This window comes from Tachysurus fulvidraco, chromosome 11, assembly GCF_022655615.1.
Source record: "Tachysurus fulvidraco isolate hzauxx_2018 chromosome 11, HZAU_PFXX_2.0, whole genome shotgun sequence".
Taxonomy (NCBI): Eukaryota; Metazoa; Chordata; class Actinopteri; order Siluriformes; family Bagridae; genus Tachysurus; species Tachysurus fulvidraco.
The window spans coordinates 20,852,072-20,869,845 of NC_062528.1; the positions used below are offsets into that span (position 1 = coordinate 20,852,072).

At 41.3% G+C, this 17,774-nt stretch overlaps 2 protein-coding genes across 2 annotated transcripts; both read right to left on the reverse strand.

Moving 5' to 3' along the window:
- Positions 1 to 1,362: 1,362 nt before the first annotated feature.
- LOC113645318 (olfactory receptor 4D11-like) lies at positions 1,363 to 4,085 on the reverse strand. Its single transcript, XM_027150852.2, has 2 exons — positions 3,058 to 4,085; positions 1,363 to 1,590 (listed from the first exon to the last, which is right to left on the reverse strand). Exons 1-2 carry the CDS (start codon positions 4,000 to 4,002, stop codon positions 1,363 to 1,365), a joined length of 1,173 nt encoding a protein of 390 aa, XP_027006653.2. The 5' UTR covers positions 4,003 to 4,085.
- Positions 4,086 to 7,754: 3,669 nt separating this feature from the next.
- Positions 7,755 to 9,003, reverse strand: LOC113645287 (olfactory receptor 4D11-like). The gene has a single exon (XM_027150805.2). The coding sequence runs from the start codon at positions 8,712 to 8,714 to the stop codon at positions 7,755 to 7,757; it is 960 nt and encodes a 319-aa protein (XP_027006606.1). The 5' UTR covers positions 8,715 to 9,003.
- Positions 9,004 to 17,774: the final 8,771 nt, after the last annotated feature.

Genomic DNA, 17,774 nt, shown 5'->3' on the forward strand with positions numbered 1-17,774 from the left:
ATTACGGTGGACAACTGGATGTTGCTCAAGAAGCTTGGTAGGAGTAGCCTTCACATCAAATCAAATCAAATTTTCTTTGTCACATATGCATACATACTGGGTACGACATGCATATCTGTCCAGTATTTGGGCATAAAAGGAATGCAATTAGGGATAAAAAAATAAAACCAAAACCAAAAGGAGATAGATAAATAAAAATTATAAACTATATAAAAACTATATAAAATATGAAATTATGAAAAAAATATATGTGAAAAAATCATGTATATACGTAAACATATACATAAATGTGTATGGTTTTTAATGATTGTCCTTAAAGTGTCTATGTGTAGGATGGTGTGTATAGAGTGTATAAAGTGGCATTGTGCTGTGGAAGTCAAGAGTAAAAGTGTGGAAGCGTTTCCCTGAACGCAACAAAGAAAAGAGTCCATTGTTCGTATGGATGAGATCCTTTACAATCTTCCTGGCCCTGGTCAGGCAGCATGTGCTATAGATGTCCTGAAGGTCAGGGAGCTCAGTGTGGATGGTGCATTTAGCTGACCACATCACCCTCTGGAGGGCTCGCCTGTCCTGCATGGTGCTGTTTCCGAACCAGGAAGTGAAGCTACCCATCAGGACGCTATAAATGGTGCAGGTGTAGAAAGTCTTTAGCACCTGAGAGGGTAGTTTGAAGTCCCTTAAGCATATCAGATGGTACAGACACTGCCGGGCCTTCTTCACCAGGGTGTTGATGTTACAGGACCAAGACAGGTCCTGTGTGATGTGAACACCTAGGTACCGGAAACTGTCCACTCTCTCCCCTGGGGTCCTGTTGATGTTTAGCGGTTGGTATGACTGCTCCTGCTTTGTGCTGAAGTCCACTATCAACTCATTAGTCTTGCTGATGTTCAGGAGAAGATTGTTCTCCTGGCACCATCTCTCCAGGTTTTTAGTCTCCTGTAGGTAGGCCGTCTCGTCGTTGTTGGAGATTAGGCCCACCACAACAGTGTCGTTAGCAAACTATTATGGTGTTGAATACTGAACTGTAGTCCACAAACAGCATTTTTGCATAATTCCCTTTTCTGAAGTCCAGGTGGCTCATCATAGTGTTGAAAAGATAAGCAATGGCGTCCTCAGTACAGATGTTCTGGCGGTAAGCGAACTATAGTGGATCCAGTGTGTCTGGAAGTGATGCAGTGATGAAGTCTCTGACCAGTCTTTCAAAGGACTTCATCACTACTGAGGCCAGGGCTACAGGGTGGTAATCATTGAAGCAGGCAGGCTGGGGTTTCTTTGGGACAGGAACAATGCTGGACTGTTTGCAGCATGAGGGGACAACAGACTGTTCCATTGAGAGTTTGAATATCTCAGTGAACATCGGTGCTAGCTAGTCAGCGCAGGCTTTTTGAACCCGACCTGTTTATTCCACTTGTGCCACATGGCGTGGTTAGTTGCAGCCTCAAAGTGAGCGTAAAAGATGTTTAGCTCGTCTGCCAGAGAAGCGCCTGCATTCCCCATTCTAGCAGCTGGTGTTCTATAGCCCGTGATGTTCCTTAGTCTCTGCCACAGACTCCTAGAGCCACCATGTTGGAACTGTGACTCTAGTTTTCTCTGCATCATTAAACAAAAAATATGTCAAAGATGATCACAAACTCTTCAGCTGCTGGAAACCTATATGGTGCAAGAATGGGACCAAATTCCAAAACCAAAATTCCAGAAACGTATAATCTCCAGGCCCAGACATCTTAAAACTTTTTTGAAAAGGAGATGCTACACCATGTAAACATGCCCCCGTCCCAATCATTTTGAGACCTGTCAAATTTGAAATGAGCTCATTTAGTGAATAAAAGTGTCAAATTTCTCTGTTTAAACATTTGTTATGTTATCTATGTTCTATAGTAAATAAAATATTGGCTCATGATTTGAAAGTCTTTTAGTTTTCATTTTATTAAGATTTTAAAACATCCCAACATTTCCATATTTCAGGTTGCATGTTATGTGATTAACATGTCTCCATTCAAGGAAATATTCTTTCTCCTCGCCTAAGGTTAATCTCCAAATATAATTATCTATATAACTAAATCACATAGATTTCCAAAAAAAAAAAATCACACTTTAAAAACAGAAATCATGCACCATTCCCACAATTGAGTAAACTTTAATCTTAAGTAAAATAAGATATACTGCAATGCTTCTACCTAGTCAGATAAATAGAATGCATAATGTGGCTTCTTGGATGCAATGAATTCTCTTCTGTGTATTGAAAAAAAAAGTATGTGGGACATATTCCAGTTCAACACATTTCATGTTGATACCATATGGATACAATAAACTGTATATCTACCATTTTTTATTTATTCATACATACTGTACATGTTTTATATATAATTACACCTGCTGTTAGAGATCATTCTTTACCTGGCACTGTTAAATATAACAAATATCGTTGACTATACTGTGTGTTAAGAAAAATATCTGAAAAATATTTACAAGTTGGCAAATAATACCACAGACTCTGTGTAAAATTTCTGTGCAATAAGCAATGTAGTACTTGATACGAAAACTCAGCAGACATGTACATTATCTCAAATGTCCTCCTTGTTTCCCATCCTCAGTGTTGTCTACTTGTAGCCTCACATATCAGGAGGCAAGAATGACCTGTACCATTCCCTGTTAAAGAAAAGTTGCAAAAGTGGCCTGGAGAAGCAGCTCCACTAACTGCCTCATTTCGTTTGTACAATTTGCAGAAAAATTAAGTTGAATTTGACTCTGAGCATAATACTTATATTCATAACTGCGCAGAGCACTGAGTGATTGAACATCCTGGTTTAAATGAGTATTTTCCACTATGTTTTATCAGCCAGTTTATGATAATTTAGCTAAAATATTTTTTGAGCCTCAGAAGTAGAATTATAAATAATATTCATATATTAAGATGATATATCAGTGCATAATTTAAGTTCATTTTATTTTAGCACAGTAGAAAAGCCTAGTTATTCTAGTTATTTTGAATTAATCTAATTGTTATATTCTTTAGTAAATTGCAAAAGACTGTGTTTTCTTTTATGTAAAATAAATTTTTCTTTGTAAGAATTTAAAAATTGTTTTTCGAATTTCCCTTGTATTCAATCCATAAATTAGAGGATTAAGAATTGGAGGGAAGATAATAACTGAAACACCAAATGCCCTTCGTAAGTGTGGAGATACTGATTCTAACCTGTGAGAAATCAGAAGCAAAAACGTGTTGAGCTCAAAACTCAGAAAAACAACTAAATGTGTCCCACAGGTTTGCATTGCCTTACTTATAGATTTTGCCTGTTTTGTAGAACGACAGGTAATTAGGATTTTGACATATGTAAACAATACCATCAGTATTGAAGGGCCTTGTACAAGAGCTATAGTAAACAAGCCATAATAGTTCAGTACTCTTGTATCCTCACAGATTAACTTCATTATTGAAGGATTATTGCAATATGTGTCAACTATATTTGTCCTGCAGATTTCTTTGCTTAATGTTAGCAAAAATACCGACCCAATTATAGCAAAATCTGCGGACCAGACCATAAAAATAAGTTTCACCAATTTACCTTGTGTCATTAGATTATGGTACCTCAAAGGCTTGCAAATAGCAATGTATCTATCATAAGACATAACAGTGAGAAATAACAGTGATCCAGTTCCACAGAGGTGAATTAGAATGCCTTGCAAGGCACAAGCAGGGTAGGAGATTTCTCTGCTCAGAGACAGTATACTACCAAACAGTTGAGGGTAAAAACCTGTAGCTCCCATAATGTCACATATAGACAAATTAAACAGCAATATATACATAGGTTTATGCAGTTCCCTTTTTGCAACAATAGTCACAAGTAGCATGGACTGGATGAACAAAATTAAACAGTATGTGATGATGCCAAACATTAATATAAAAAAAGCATTGGATTGTGGCATGTCCAGTGATTCCAAAGTCAGAATAGTCATAAAACGTGTTACATTTGAAGTATTAATAGATTTGTCTTCCCCCATTGTAACTGCAAGTCCTGTATAAAATAATAAGATAACAATATATTGGTTAAGATATTCAACATTAGCAAAATGTCTTGTTTGATGAAATTGTCTTATTTCCTAACCTAGAAAGATCCAAGAAGATTAAGTATGTTGACAATTAGTTAAGTGAAAAGTGTCACAGCATCACAAAACCTGCAAACTGAATGCATCTGCGCTGATGGTGTTCGTTATAAAGACTTGGCTATCCACCCAGAGACCTAAAATATTTATATCTCTGGGTATTAACTTTATCCCACAGGTCAGATGTTTTTTCATATCACACTCAATTCTGACCACTATGACTCTGTGTTTTGTTGTTTAATGGCAAGAAACTGGATCTGTAGAGTTTATTGGTGCAACTACATGGAATAAACAGGGTATAGCATATTCTGTGCATTCGGTCTTCCAAAATTCTATCACCTCTCCTTTGCATGATTAAACACAGTGTGGAGGATGCAGCATGGGCCAAACAGAAATGGTGTCCTGAAGCCAGCATAAAACTGTCTCCAAACCACAACTAATATAGTTCAAAACAAAATTAAAACATTCGCTTATGGAGGAAATTTAAATGAAATAATTCTAAGCACTGTTCTTTTATAAATATTAATATCCACTAGAGTTACAATTGACTGTGTGGGTGAGCATAATCCTCTTAGCTTTTCGGCTATCAGTGTCTTTTTGGTGAAAAAATAACAACCCCCATCCTGCACCCCCCCTTCCCAGGTACCTGTCCTTTCGAGTAAAGAAAAGAGAACATCCATAACACTGGTGATGCTGAATTGACCCACGCTATAGTACTGGGCTGCAGTACAATATTTATCAGTCTCTAGAACATTGCAGGTGCTCCAAGCAGCCCAAATAGGGAAATCTGATATTGCAGTGGCCACTGGTGCTGAAGGCCATTTTCTCAGTTGCATTGGGGGTAGGGCAACCTGCCAGTATCCTTTGCTTAAGTCAAGGGTATATGAAGGTATATCAAGGGGAATATGGACAAGGACCTCCCTAAACTCTCCACTAGGTCATCCACTGGGGGGAGGAGATAGCAATTGAGTACAAAATCCTGGTTGACCAGGAGCTGGTGGATTCAATTCAATTCAATTCAAGTTTATTTGTATAGCGCTTTTTACAATGGGCTTCGTCTCAAAGCAGCTTTACAGAACATAAACATAGAACAGAAGTTAAACATAAGGAGAAAAAAGAATTAATATAGTAAAAAATTAAGATATATATAGTTCACAGTGTGTATGTATGTATGTATGTATGTATGTATGTATGTATGTATGCCCCTATGAGTTCAATCAGAGAAGCGGCATGGGGTTATCTGGTCTTTGTGTACGCTCCAGTCATTCTGGAGCCAGTTGTGTGTGTGTAAAACTGGGTTGTTCATCGGTTGATTGAAGATTAGATGCCGAAGTTTAGGGTGCCTTGGACATGAAATCTAAATGACCTGTACCAGACTCTACACCTTCCTTAAGCATCCATCCGGCTCACCTCCTCCTCTATAGGCTGACAATGGGCTTGCATCTGAAGATGGTTCTACAAAGTATTGACTCAATGGGGCTGAATACAAATGCATGTTTTCAGATATTTATTTGTAAAAAAAAAAAAAAAAATTGGACACCATTTATCATTTTCCTTTAGTGTGTTTAATTATGTGCCACTTTGTGTTGGTCTATCACATAAAATCCTAATAAAATACATTTTTTTGGGGGGTTGTAATGTGTCAAAATGTGAAAAAGTTCAGTGGGTATGAAAACTTTTGCAAGGCACTGTAATGCTAATTTTTAGCAATTCATGTTCTTTTCAATTGCATTGCTCCCATTAATCTACAGTTTCTCACTAATGGTGATGGACGTGTAAGATGTTGGCTGCTTTCCCCTAGTCACCTCAGTAGTGGCAGCTTGTTAAACCTGGGATCAAAACTCACCACCTTCTGATTGGTAGTGCAATGCCTTAACCAATAATATAGCATTTGACCACTTTGCCACACTTGAAGCTGATGAGACCTAAATTGTGACTCAAAAATGTTATGAATGTAAGTTTGCACCCAACATGCTTTTTGTAGTCTTTGTGCAGTCTTCTGAGAGCTAACTGTTACGTGCTGTGTTTGTGGGTTCGGTGTTTTGTTTGTTCTCTCTCTCTCTCTCTCTCTCTCTCTCTCTCTCTCTCTCTCTCTCTCTCTCTCTCTCTCTCTGCTCCACTATCTGTCTCTTCAGATCCCTGCCATTGGGCACCTCCTGTCAATCTTCATTATCTTGTTTGACATCATCTGTCGATCAATCAACCAGAGTCAGGATATCAGGATTAGAATCAGAATCAGAAACAGAAGGAGAAAGAGAATGTGTGCTGATTTGTAAGAGGGCTATATTGTTGTTGGTCCATTTTGGTTTGTCAGACTGTTCATGTATACCAACTTGTTAGTCACTCGTTCAGCATCTGTATGCTTGTGTTTATTTGCTTTGTGTATGTGGTAATATACAGATGATTCGATGAATGACAGTCCTGATAATGCAGTACTCATGATAAGAAGCAGTGAATATAATTATGGTAAGTTGTTGATCAGGGTGATTGCCTGGGGAAAGAACCTGTTCCTCTCTCTGGCAGTTTTAGTAAGCAGAGATCTGTAGTGCCTACCAGAAGGGAGAAGCTGAAAGAGGTTATGTCCAGGGTCCACCTTTGTCACCACCACTTGTATGATAATAGAGACAGGTTTTGCCCACTGTAAGTTGTCCTTGTCGTTGATTGCCACATACACACCAGAAATCTAACTTTGTTGACAACTACGTTGTCATCAATGTAGTTGTGGGGAGCCTTAAAGTGTCTATGTGTAGTATGGTGTGTATAGAGTGTATAAAGTGGCACTATGCTGTGCAAGTCCAGAGTTAAAGTGACTGTCCAGAGTTAAAGTGTCATGGAAATATTCTTACTCCTCGCCTAAGGTTAATCTCCAAATATAATTACATATATAACTAAAATCACATAGATTTCCAAAAAAAATCACACTTTAAAAACAGAAATCATGCACCATTCCCACTGTAGATTGTGAGTTTCAATACAAAACACTGTAATACTTAGTAAAAACCTTTAATCTTAAGTAAAATAAGATGTACTACAATGCTTATATTGTAGATAAAAATAAATAAAATAAAAATATTTACAAGTTGGCAAATAATACCACAGACTGTGTAAAATTTCTGTGCAATAAGCAATGTAGTAGTTGATATGAAAACTCAGCAGACATGTACATTATCTCAAATGTGCTCCTTGTTTCCGATCCTCAGTGTTGTCTACTTGTAGCCTCACATATCAGGAGGCAAGAATGACCTGTACCATTCCCTGTTAAAGAGAAGTTGCAAAAGTGTCCTGGAGAAGCAGCTCCACTAACTGCCTCATTTTGTTTGTACAATTTGCAGAAAAATTAAGTTGAATTTGACTCTAAACATAATACTTATATTCATAACTGCGCAAAGCATTGAGTGATTGAATATCCTGGTTTAAATGAGTATTTTCTACTATGTTTTATCAGCCAGTTTATGATAATTTAGCTAAAATATCTTTTGAACATCAGGAGTAGAATTATAAATAAAATTCATATATTAAGATGATATATCAGTGCATAATTTAAGTTCATTTTATTTTAGCAAAGTAGAAAAGCCTAGTTATTCTAGTTATTTTGAATTAATCTACTTATTATAACTTCTTTGGTAAATTGCAAAAGACTGAGTTTTCTTTTATGTAAAATAAATTTTTCTTTGTAAGAATTTAAAAATTGTTTGTCGAATTTCCCTTGTATTCAATCCATAAATTAGAGGATTAAGAATTGGAGGGAAGATAACAATTGAAACACCAAATGCCCTTCGTAAGTGTGGAGATACTGATTCTAACCTGTGAGAAATCAGAAGCAAAAATGTGTTGAGCTCAAAACTCAGAAAAACAACTAAATGTGTCCCACAGGTTTGCATTGCCTTACTTATAGATTTTGCCTGTTTTGTAGAACGACAGGTAATTAGGATTTTGACATATGTAAACAATACCATCAGTATTGAAGGGCCTTGTACAAGAGCTATAGTAAACAGGCCATAATAGTTCATTACTCTTGTATCCTCACAGATTAACTTCATTATTGAAGGATTATTGCAATATGTGTCAACTATATTTGTCCTGCAGATTTCTTTGCTTAATGTGAGCGAAAATACCGACCCAATTATAGCAAAATCTGCGGACCAGACCATAAAAATAAGTTTCACCAATTTACCTTGTGTCATTAGATTATGGTACCTCAAAGGCTTGCAAATAGCAATGTATCTATCATAAGACATAACAGTGAGAAATAACAGTGATCCATTTCCATAGAGGTGAATTAGAATGCCTTGCAAGGCACAAGCAGGGTAGGAGATTTCTCTGCTCAGAGACAGTATACTACCAAACAGTTGAGGGTAAAAACCTGTAGCTCCCATAAGGTCACATATACACAGATTAAACAGCAATATGTACATAGGTTTATGCAGTTCCCTTTTTGCAACAATAGTCACAAGTAGCATGGACTGGATGAACAAAATTAAACAGTATGTGATAATGCCAAACATTAATATAGAAAAAGCACTGGAAAGTGGCATGTCCAGTGATTCCAAGGTCAGAATAGTCATAAAACGTGTTACATTTGAAGTATTAATAGATTTGTCTTCCCCCATTGTAACTGCAAGTCCTGTATAAAATAATAAGATAACAATATATTGGTTAAGATATTCAACATTAGCAAAATGTCTTGTTTGATGAAATTGTTTTATTTACTAACCTAGAAAAATCCAAGAAGATTAAGTATGTTGACAATTAGTTAAGTGAAAAGTGTCACAGCATCACAAAACCTGCAAACTGAATACATCTGCGCTGATGGTGTTCATTATAAAGACTTGGCTATCCACCCAGAGACCTAAAATATTTATATCTCTGGGTATTAACTTTATCCCACAGGTCAGATGTTTTTTCATATCACACTCAATTCTGACCTCTATGACTCTGTGTTTTGTTGTTTAATGGCAAGAAACTGGATCTGTAGAGTTTATTGGTGCAACTACATGGAATAAACAGGGTACAGCATATTCTGTGCATTTGGTCTTCCAAAATTCTATCACCTCTCCTTTGCATGATTAAACACAGTGTGGAGGATGCAGCATGGGCCAAACAGAAATGGCGTCCTGAAGCCAGCATAAAACTGTCTCCAAACCACAACTAATATAGTTCAAAACAAAATTAAAACATTCGCTTATGGAGGAAATTTAAATGAAATAATTCAAAGCACTGTTCTTTTATAAATATTAATATCCACTAGAGTTACAATTGACTGTGTGGGTGAGCATAATCCTCTTAGCTTTTCGGCTATCAGTGTCTTTTTGGTGAAAAAATAACAACCCCCATCCTGCACCCCTCCTTCCCCAGTACCTGTCCTCTTGAGTAAAGAAAAGATAACATCCACAACACTGGTGATGCTGAATTGGCATTGACCCACACTATAGTACTGGGCTGCAGCACAATATTTATCAGTCTCTGGAACATTGCAGGTGCTCCAAGCAGCCCAAATAGGGAAATCTGATATTGCCAGTGGCCACTGGTGCTGAAGGCCATTTTCTCAGTTGCATTGGGGGTAGGGCAACCTGCCAGTATCCTTTGGTTAAGTCAAGGGTGTATGAAGGTATATCAAGGGGAATATGGACAAGGACCTCCCTAAACTCTCCACTAGGTCAGTTGAATAAAAAATCCTGGTTGACCAGGGGCTGGTGGATTCAATCCAATACAATTCAAGTTTATTTGTATAGCGCTTTTTACAATTGGCTTCGTCTCAAAGCAGCTTTACAGAACATAAACATAGAACAAAAGTTAAACACAAGGAGAAATATAGAATTAATATAGCAAAAAATTAAGATATATATAGTTCACAGTGTGTATGTATGTATGTATGTATGTATGTATTTATTTATCCCCAATGAGCAAGTCTGAGGGGACTCAGGCAGCAGTGGAAAGGAAAAACTCCCTTAAATTGGTATGGAAGAAACCTTGAGAGGAACCGGACTCAAAGGGGAACCTATCCTCATATGGGTGGAACTGGGGGTGAGATTACAAATATACAGTCAAACAAATGTTGAATTGGTGTAAAGATCACATGGAGTTCAGATCTCCTCTTGGTATCATAGAGTCCAACTGGAGCTGGTAGATCTGTAGATGTCTCAGGATTTTCATAGAGTCAGCCTCATCTCAGTGGAGGTCCAGAATCTTCTTTGCACGGAAGACGATCGGAGCTGGTACAATGTCTGGATGCCTCGGGATGGGTAGAAAGAGAGAAGCAGTGTAGGGGGATTAACATATTTGCTGTTCATAAAAAAGGTAGAAGTCTAAAGTATTGGTGCATAATTTTATGGGATGCATTATGTATGTGTGTACGCCTGACTAAAGAGGTGAGTTTTTAATCTGCTTTTGAACTGGGAAAGTGTGTCTGAGCCCCGAACACTATCAGGAAGACTATTCCAAAGTTTGGGAGCTAAATAAGAAAATGCTCTACCACCTTTAGTAGACTTAGTTATTCTGGGAACTACCGGAAGTCCTGAATTTTGTGATCTCAGAGGGCGTGAAGGATTGTAACGTGTTAGAAGACTAGTTAGATACATGGGAGCTAAACCATTAAGAGCCTTGTAAGTAAGTAGCAGCAGTTTGTAATCAATTCTAAACTTAACAGGTAGCCAGTGTAGAGATGATAAAATTGGGGTTATATGGTCATACTTTCTTGTCCTAGTGAGAACTCTGGCAGCTGCATTTTGGACTAACTGTAGCCTATTTATTAATGATGCAGGACAACCACCTAGTAATGCATTACAATAGTCCAGTCTAGAGGTCATGAAGGCATGAACTAGCTTCTCAGCATCAAATACAGACAGGATGTTTATATAGACAGGGATTCCAAGATAATCCCTTTGTAGCGATTTTGGGCTCGCGAAGCAAGGTAAATATTTATGAGTAATTATAACGCGTTATTGTGACTCTAAATATTTTAACCTAAGTTGAAATTAACGGTATACCGTAATGTAAATTAAATTAACTTAATAGAGCATGTAGTTCAGACCATATGTTGCAGGTACCTTAAGTTTGTGAGCGATACTCAGAGACAATCACTTGTGGCACAAAAATATGTCATTTAATGAATGAGACAAACACAACATAAAACTAACTGCGCAACAATCGAAAGTGGAAGAAATCACTACTTGATGCAGATCTTGATTTTTACAGAACACTTCTTGTCAAGTTCTCCTCAGGTGTGACTTCTGCCAAGACTTCCTTCTACAAGGAAAAGCTTGAAGCTTCCTCACATGACCCTCGTAAATTCCACAACATCATCTCTTCTCTGCTCAACCCCCCGGCTCCACCTTCTTCATCCTCCCTGACTGCAGAAGACTTTGCTTCTTTCTACCAGGAGAAGATTGAGGAAATCTGCTGGACCTTCACTTCAGCCCCGACTGCACTTACGTCTCAGAGTATGCATTCCCCTATACCTTCGTTGTCACATTTCTCAACTGTGGCAGCAAAAGAGATTTTACAACTCATCCAGTCCTGCAAACCTACCACCTGCCCATTGGATCCGCTCCCTACCACTATGCTCCAGACCATCTCACAAGACCTCTTGCCCTTCATTTAATCTATTGTCAATAGATCCATATCATCTGGTCAGGTACCAACTACTTTCAAGAGAGCAAGGGTTATTCCCATCCTAAAGAAACCTTCTCTGGATCCATCAGACATCAGTAACTACAGACCGGTATCACTTCTCTCATTTCTTTCAAAAATTCTTGAACGCATCTCTCACAGAACAACCTTCAATATCCCAACCAGTCTGGCTTTAAAGCAGCTCACTCTACAGAGACAGCACTTTTGGATGTCTCTGAGAACCTACATACTGCTAGATCAGCCAAACTGTCATCCGTCCTTATCCTGTTTGACCTTTCAGCAGCGTTTGATACGGTCAACCACAAGACTCTCTTATCCACCCTCAAGAGTCTTGGGATTTGCGGATCAGCTTGGGAATGGTTTGCCTCCTACCTGGACGGACGCTCATATCAGGTAACATGGAGGGGAGTGACATCTGCTTCACGCAGACTCTCCACTGGCGTCCCACAGGGCTCAGTACTTGGTCCTCTTCTTTTCTCCCTGTATACTCACTCTCTTGGGGAAGTTATTTCATCACATGGGTTCTCTTACCACTGCTATGCTGATGATACACAACTTATCTTCTCTTTTCCACCCTCAGATGCCACAGCTTCTGACCGGATCTCAGCATGTCTGGCAGAAATTTCATCATGGATGACTGCTCATCAGTTAACCCTCTGGGGTCTGACCATTTTGGGACACTGGCAGAGGATCTGACATGCTCTTACATTTGGTCTTTTTTCAGTTATTTCATATTAAAACATAAACATATTAATGGCTAATATCACATAACATTGTATTCAGCACAAACTGGGCTACAATATTATGCAAGTAAAATGTATGTACATGTTTGTATTTTTAAGTAAATGATGTTTATGCGTGGGTAGTAAAAAAAAGAAAAAGAAAAGATGCTGAAATAAGGCCAAGAAACACATACTAAACATTTGTTCACACACAATAAAGTTCTCTACTCTTGTAGAGTTGATAATTTGCTACAAAAAGATGTGAAAACCATTTTACCCACTCATTCACATGAAACAATACATTGATTTAACTTTTGTAAGACAGTTTTTGTTGTGTAAAGGCAATATGCAAGGGAGGGTCAATGGTCATGAATATTGATGATCCACACCTGAGGAGGCCCAACCCCCTAATGGCTTAGTCTGGATTGTGTACAATGAAGTACAAAAGACTTAAGATTTTATTTATATCTGTACTTGACAAAATAAGACTTTTATTTTACCAATGTTAAAAAAACATGAACAATACAATAGAGTCAAGAGTCAAGAATTGTATGCAATGATTCAAAATGTCAGCTGTAAATGTACAGTTTGGTGTGCATCTAAAAATACTTTACATATAAATTTAATATTTAGATAAATATAAATTTGTTAAATGTTGTCATGCCATTGTTCAAAACAGTTCCTATTTAACTGAACACACAAGGGAACATTACATGTTTTGCATTTCCAAGGTGTGTCCTGTCTTTTACCATGCACTGTCTTGCATCGCACACATTTATTCTTTATTGTTCTCGCAAAAACGCGCCTGCGAGTCTACCTATGAACGCAATCCGTCCTCTGCAAATGATCCAAAATGCAGCTGCCCGGCTTGTTTTCAACCTGCCAAAGTTCTCGCATACCACCCCACTGCTGCGATCCCTCCACTGGCTTCCGGTAGCTGCACGCGTCCAATTCAAAACACTGATGCTGGCCTACAAAACCAAAAATGGACCAGCTCCCTCTTACCTCAAAGCCCTCATCATTCCTCGCACGGCACCGCACAACCTCCGATCTACCAGCACTGCTGGACTGGTTCCACCATCTCTCAGGGTAAGAGGCAAGTATACTACAAGACTCTTCTCTGTTCTGGCACCAAGGTGGTGGAATGAACTTCCCCTAGAGGTCCGGACAGCTGAGTCACTGGCTATTTTCAAGCGGCGGTTGAAGACCTACTTATTCAGGAAACACTTCAACTAGCACTTCTTTCCTTATATTTTGCATTAAAAAAAAACAACATAAAAAACCTTTGACATTTTTTCATTGTAACTTTGAACAAATGTTTTAAACTCATGGTATCTTAAGTACGTAACCTAGTGAACCAGCATTAATGTATTCAATGTTAGAGCACTTATGTACGTCGCTCTGGATAAGGGCGTCTGCCAAATGCTGTAAATGTAAATGTAACTACACAAACAAACAAAAGAAATAGGGAAAACAAAGATGAAAATAAAATAACAAAAGAAATTGGGAAAGGGAGGAAGAGACTAGAAATAAGAAATTGCAAGCTTAACTTCAAAATTAATCACACCCTAACTGGGAAATCATCACCGGAAACTTAAATTCACCTTAAGACACAATACAAGGTTCATACTTAAAATACGCATCTAAATTGGTTGGTAAAGGAGACGGTTACTTGCATTGGCTTACTGCACAAGAGTCCGGATGCAACAGAGAAATCTCAGTTAGTCAGTTAGGGTGGGGTCAGACATTCTTCCAAGTTCTCCTGAAAATCAGAGCAGTTGTCGTTCTTGGAAGTGAAGCTTGTTGGAACTTCATTGAAGGAAGATGGAGTCGTCTCCAAGCTGTTCCGAAAGTCTGACCACGGATTGGTGGTGTTTGTGACAATTTAAAGGTCACGATCTCCACCCATCTTTGGGGAGATGGCCAATACTACGGCCTGAGATTTCAGAGGGAAAAACTCCCTTTGTTTCAGGTGTCTGTGGGCGTGGTTTAGCTATCAAACTTTTAGATGACTTTAAAGTTTTATCCAAGGTGTATTAAGACGGTATGGTGCCTTTCGTGCTCAAATAAATTACACCATTGTTTGAAAAATGAGTAACCAATAATTTTGTGGTCATTTGGATATTAAACATGAAAGGGAATGACGGTATAAAGGCAGCGGTACATTACATACACAGATCAGTAATCAAAGTGTAACTGATGTTAATACAGTGTTCTGTTCTGACACATGAATAAAATACACCCCTGTCAGGAAAGTAAGGAGCAAATAATTTTAAGTCAGGCAAGCCTTAACAGAAGAAACACATACAACAGGGTTATAAGAATAAGAATCTTAGAGTATCTTATCTTCTTCTTCTTCTTCTTCTTCTTCTTCTTCTTCTTCTTCTACCGCTTATTCGGGGCCAGGTCCTGGGGGCAGCAGTCTAAGCAAGGATGCCCAGACTTCCCTCTCCCCAGACACTTCCTCCAGCTCTTCCGGGGGAATACCGAGGCGTTCCCAGGCCAGCCGAGAGACATAGTCCCTCCAGCGTGTCCTAGGTCTTCCCCGGGGCCTCCTCCCGGTTGGACATGCCTGGAACACCTCCCCAGGGAGACGTCCAGGAGGCATCCGAAACAGATGCCCGAGCCACCTCAGCTGACTCCTCTCGATGTGGAGGAGCAGCGGCTCTACTCTGAGCTCCTCCCGAGTGACCGAGCTCCTCACCCTATCTCTAAGGGAGCGCCCAGCCACCCTGCGGAGGAAACTCATTTCGGCCGCCTGTATCCGGGATCTCGTCCTTTCGGTCATGACCCAAAGCTCATGACCATAGGTGAGGGTAGGAACGTAGATCGACCGGTAAATAGAGAGCTTCGCCTTGTGGCTCAGCTCTTTCTTCACCACAACAGATCGGTATATCGACCGCATCACTGCAGAAGATACACCAATCTGCCTGTCGATCTCCCGCTCCATCCTTCCCTCGCTCGTAAACGAGACCCCAAGATACTTAAACTCCTCCACTTGAGGCAGGAGCTCTCCACCAACCTGAAGGGGGCAAGGCACCCTTTTCCGACTGACAACCATGGCCTCGGACTTGGAGGTGCTGATTCTCATCCCCGCCGCTTCACACTCGGCTGCAAACTGTCCCAGTGCACGCTGAAGGTCCTGGTTTGAGGAAGCCAACAGGACAACATCATCTGCAAAAAGCAGAGACGAAATCCTGTGGTCCCCAAACTGGACCCCCTCCGGCCCCATACTGCGCCTAGAAATCCTGTCCATATAAGTAATGAACAGGACCGGTGACAAAGGGCAGCCCTGCCGGAGTCCAACATGCACCGGGAATAAGTCTGACTTACTGCCGGCAATGCGAACCAAACTCCTTCTCCGATCATATAGGGACCGGACAGCCCTTAACAGAAGGCCCCGGACCCCATACTCCCAGAGCACCCCCCACAGGTCACCACGAGGGACACAGTCGAATGCCTTCTCCAAATCCACAAAACACATGTGAACTGGTTGGGCAAACTCCCATGAACCCTCCAGCAACCTGGCGAGGGTATAGAGATGGTCCAGTGTTCCACGACCGGGACGAAACCCGCATTGTTCCTCCTGAATCCGAGGTTCGACTATCGGCCGAATTCTCCTCTCCAGTACCCTGGCATAGACTTTTCCGGGGAGGCTGAGGAGTGTGATCCCCCTATAGTTGGAACACACTCTCCGGTCCCCCTTCTTAAACAGAGGGACCACCACCCCAGTCTGCCAGTCCAGAGGCACTGTCCCCAACCTCCATGCGATGTTGCAGAGGCGTGTCAACCAAGACAGCCCCACAATATCCAGAGACTTGAGGTACTCAGGGCGGATCTCATCTACCCCTGGTGCCTTGCCACTGAGGAGCTTCTCAACTACCTCAGTGACCTCAGCTCACTGTAAACAGTGTGAGCAGGGCACTGCTTCCCCCTCCTGAGGCGCCGGACGGTTTGCCAGAATTTCTTCGAGGCCAACCAATAGTCCTTCTCCATGGCCTCACCGAACTCCTCCCAGACCCGAGTTTTTGCCTCCGTAACCACCCGGGCTGAAGCTCGCTTGGCCTTTCGGTACCTATCAGCTGCCTCCGGAGTCCCCCGAGCCAACCAGGCTCGATAGGACTCCTTCTTCAGCTTGACGGCATCCCTTACTTCCGGGGTCCACCACCGGGTTCGGGGATTGCCACCACGACAGGCACCGGAGACCTTACGGCCACAGCTCAGAGCGGCCGCGTCGACAATGGAGGTGGAGAACATGGTCCACTCGGACTCAATGTCTCCAACCTCCCTCGGGATCTGATTGAAGCTCTGCCGGAGGTGGGAGTCGAAGATCTCTCTGACCGGAGACTCTGTCAAACGTTCCCAGCAGACCCTCACAGTACGTTTGGGTCTGCCAAGTCTGTCCAACTTCCTCCCCCGCCATCGGATCCAACTCACCACCAGGTGGTGATCAGTTGACAGCTCCGCCCCTCTCTTTACCCGAGTGTCCAAGACATACGGCCGGAGGTCAGATGAAACAACCACAAAGTCGATCATCGACTTCCGACCTAGGGTGTCCTGGTGCCATGTGTACTGATGGACACCCTTATGCTTGAACATGGTGTTCGTTATGGACAAACTGTGACTAGCACAGAAGTCCAATAACAAAACACCACTCGTGTTCAGGTCGGGGGGGCCGTTCCTCCCAATCACGCCCCTCCAGGTGTCACTGTCACTGCCCACGTGAGCGTTAAAGTCCCCCAGTAGAACGACGGAGTCCCCGGTCGGAGCACTTTCCAGCACCCCTTCCAGACACGCCAAGAAGGTCGGGTACTCTACACTGCCATTTGGCCAATAAGCACAAATGACCATGAGAGACCTATCCCCGACCCAAAGGCGCAGGGAAACGACCCTCTCGTTCACCGGGGTGAACTCCAACACATGGTTGCTGAGCTGGGGGGCTATGAGCAAGCCCACACCAGCCCGCCGCCTCTCACCATGGGCAACTCCAGAGTAGTAGAGAGTCCAGCCTCTCTCAAGGAGTTGGATTCCAGAGCCCAAGCTGTGTGTGGAGGTGAGCCCAACTATATCTAGTCAGTATCTCTCAACCTCCCGCACCAGCTCAGGCTCCTTCCCCCCCAGCGAGGTGACATTCCATGTCCCTAGTGCCAGATTCCGTGTCTGGGGATTGGGTCGCCGAGGCCCCCGCCTTCGACTGCCACCCAATCCACATTGCACCGACCCCTTACGGTTTCTTATGCGAGCCCCAACCCCGGGCCTGGCTCCAGGGCGGGGCCCCGGTTGCGCCTTACCGGGCGACGTCACGGACCTTGATATTAA

Excerpts from the sequence above, each read along its gene's own strand:
- LOC113645318 (XM_027150852.2), bottom strand. The coding sequence starts at position 4,002 with ATGGGGGAAGACAAATCTATTAATACTTCAAATGTAACACGTTTTATG. Across the intron at positions 1,591-3,057 it reads TTAAATTCTTACAAAGAAAA|AGAAAACTAGAGTCACAGTT; the intron begins ATTTATTTTACA and ends TTAATGATGCAG.
- LOC113645287 (XM_027150805.2), bottom strand. The coding sequence starts at position 8,714 with ATGGGGGAAGACAAATCTATTAATACTTCAAATGTAACACGTTTTATG.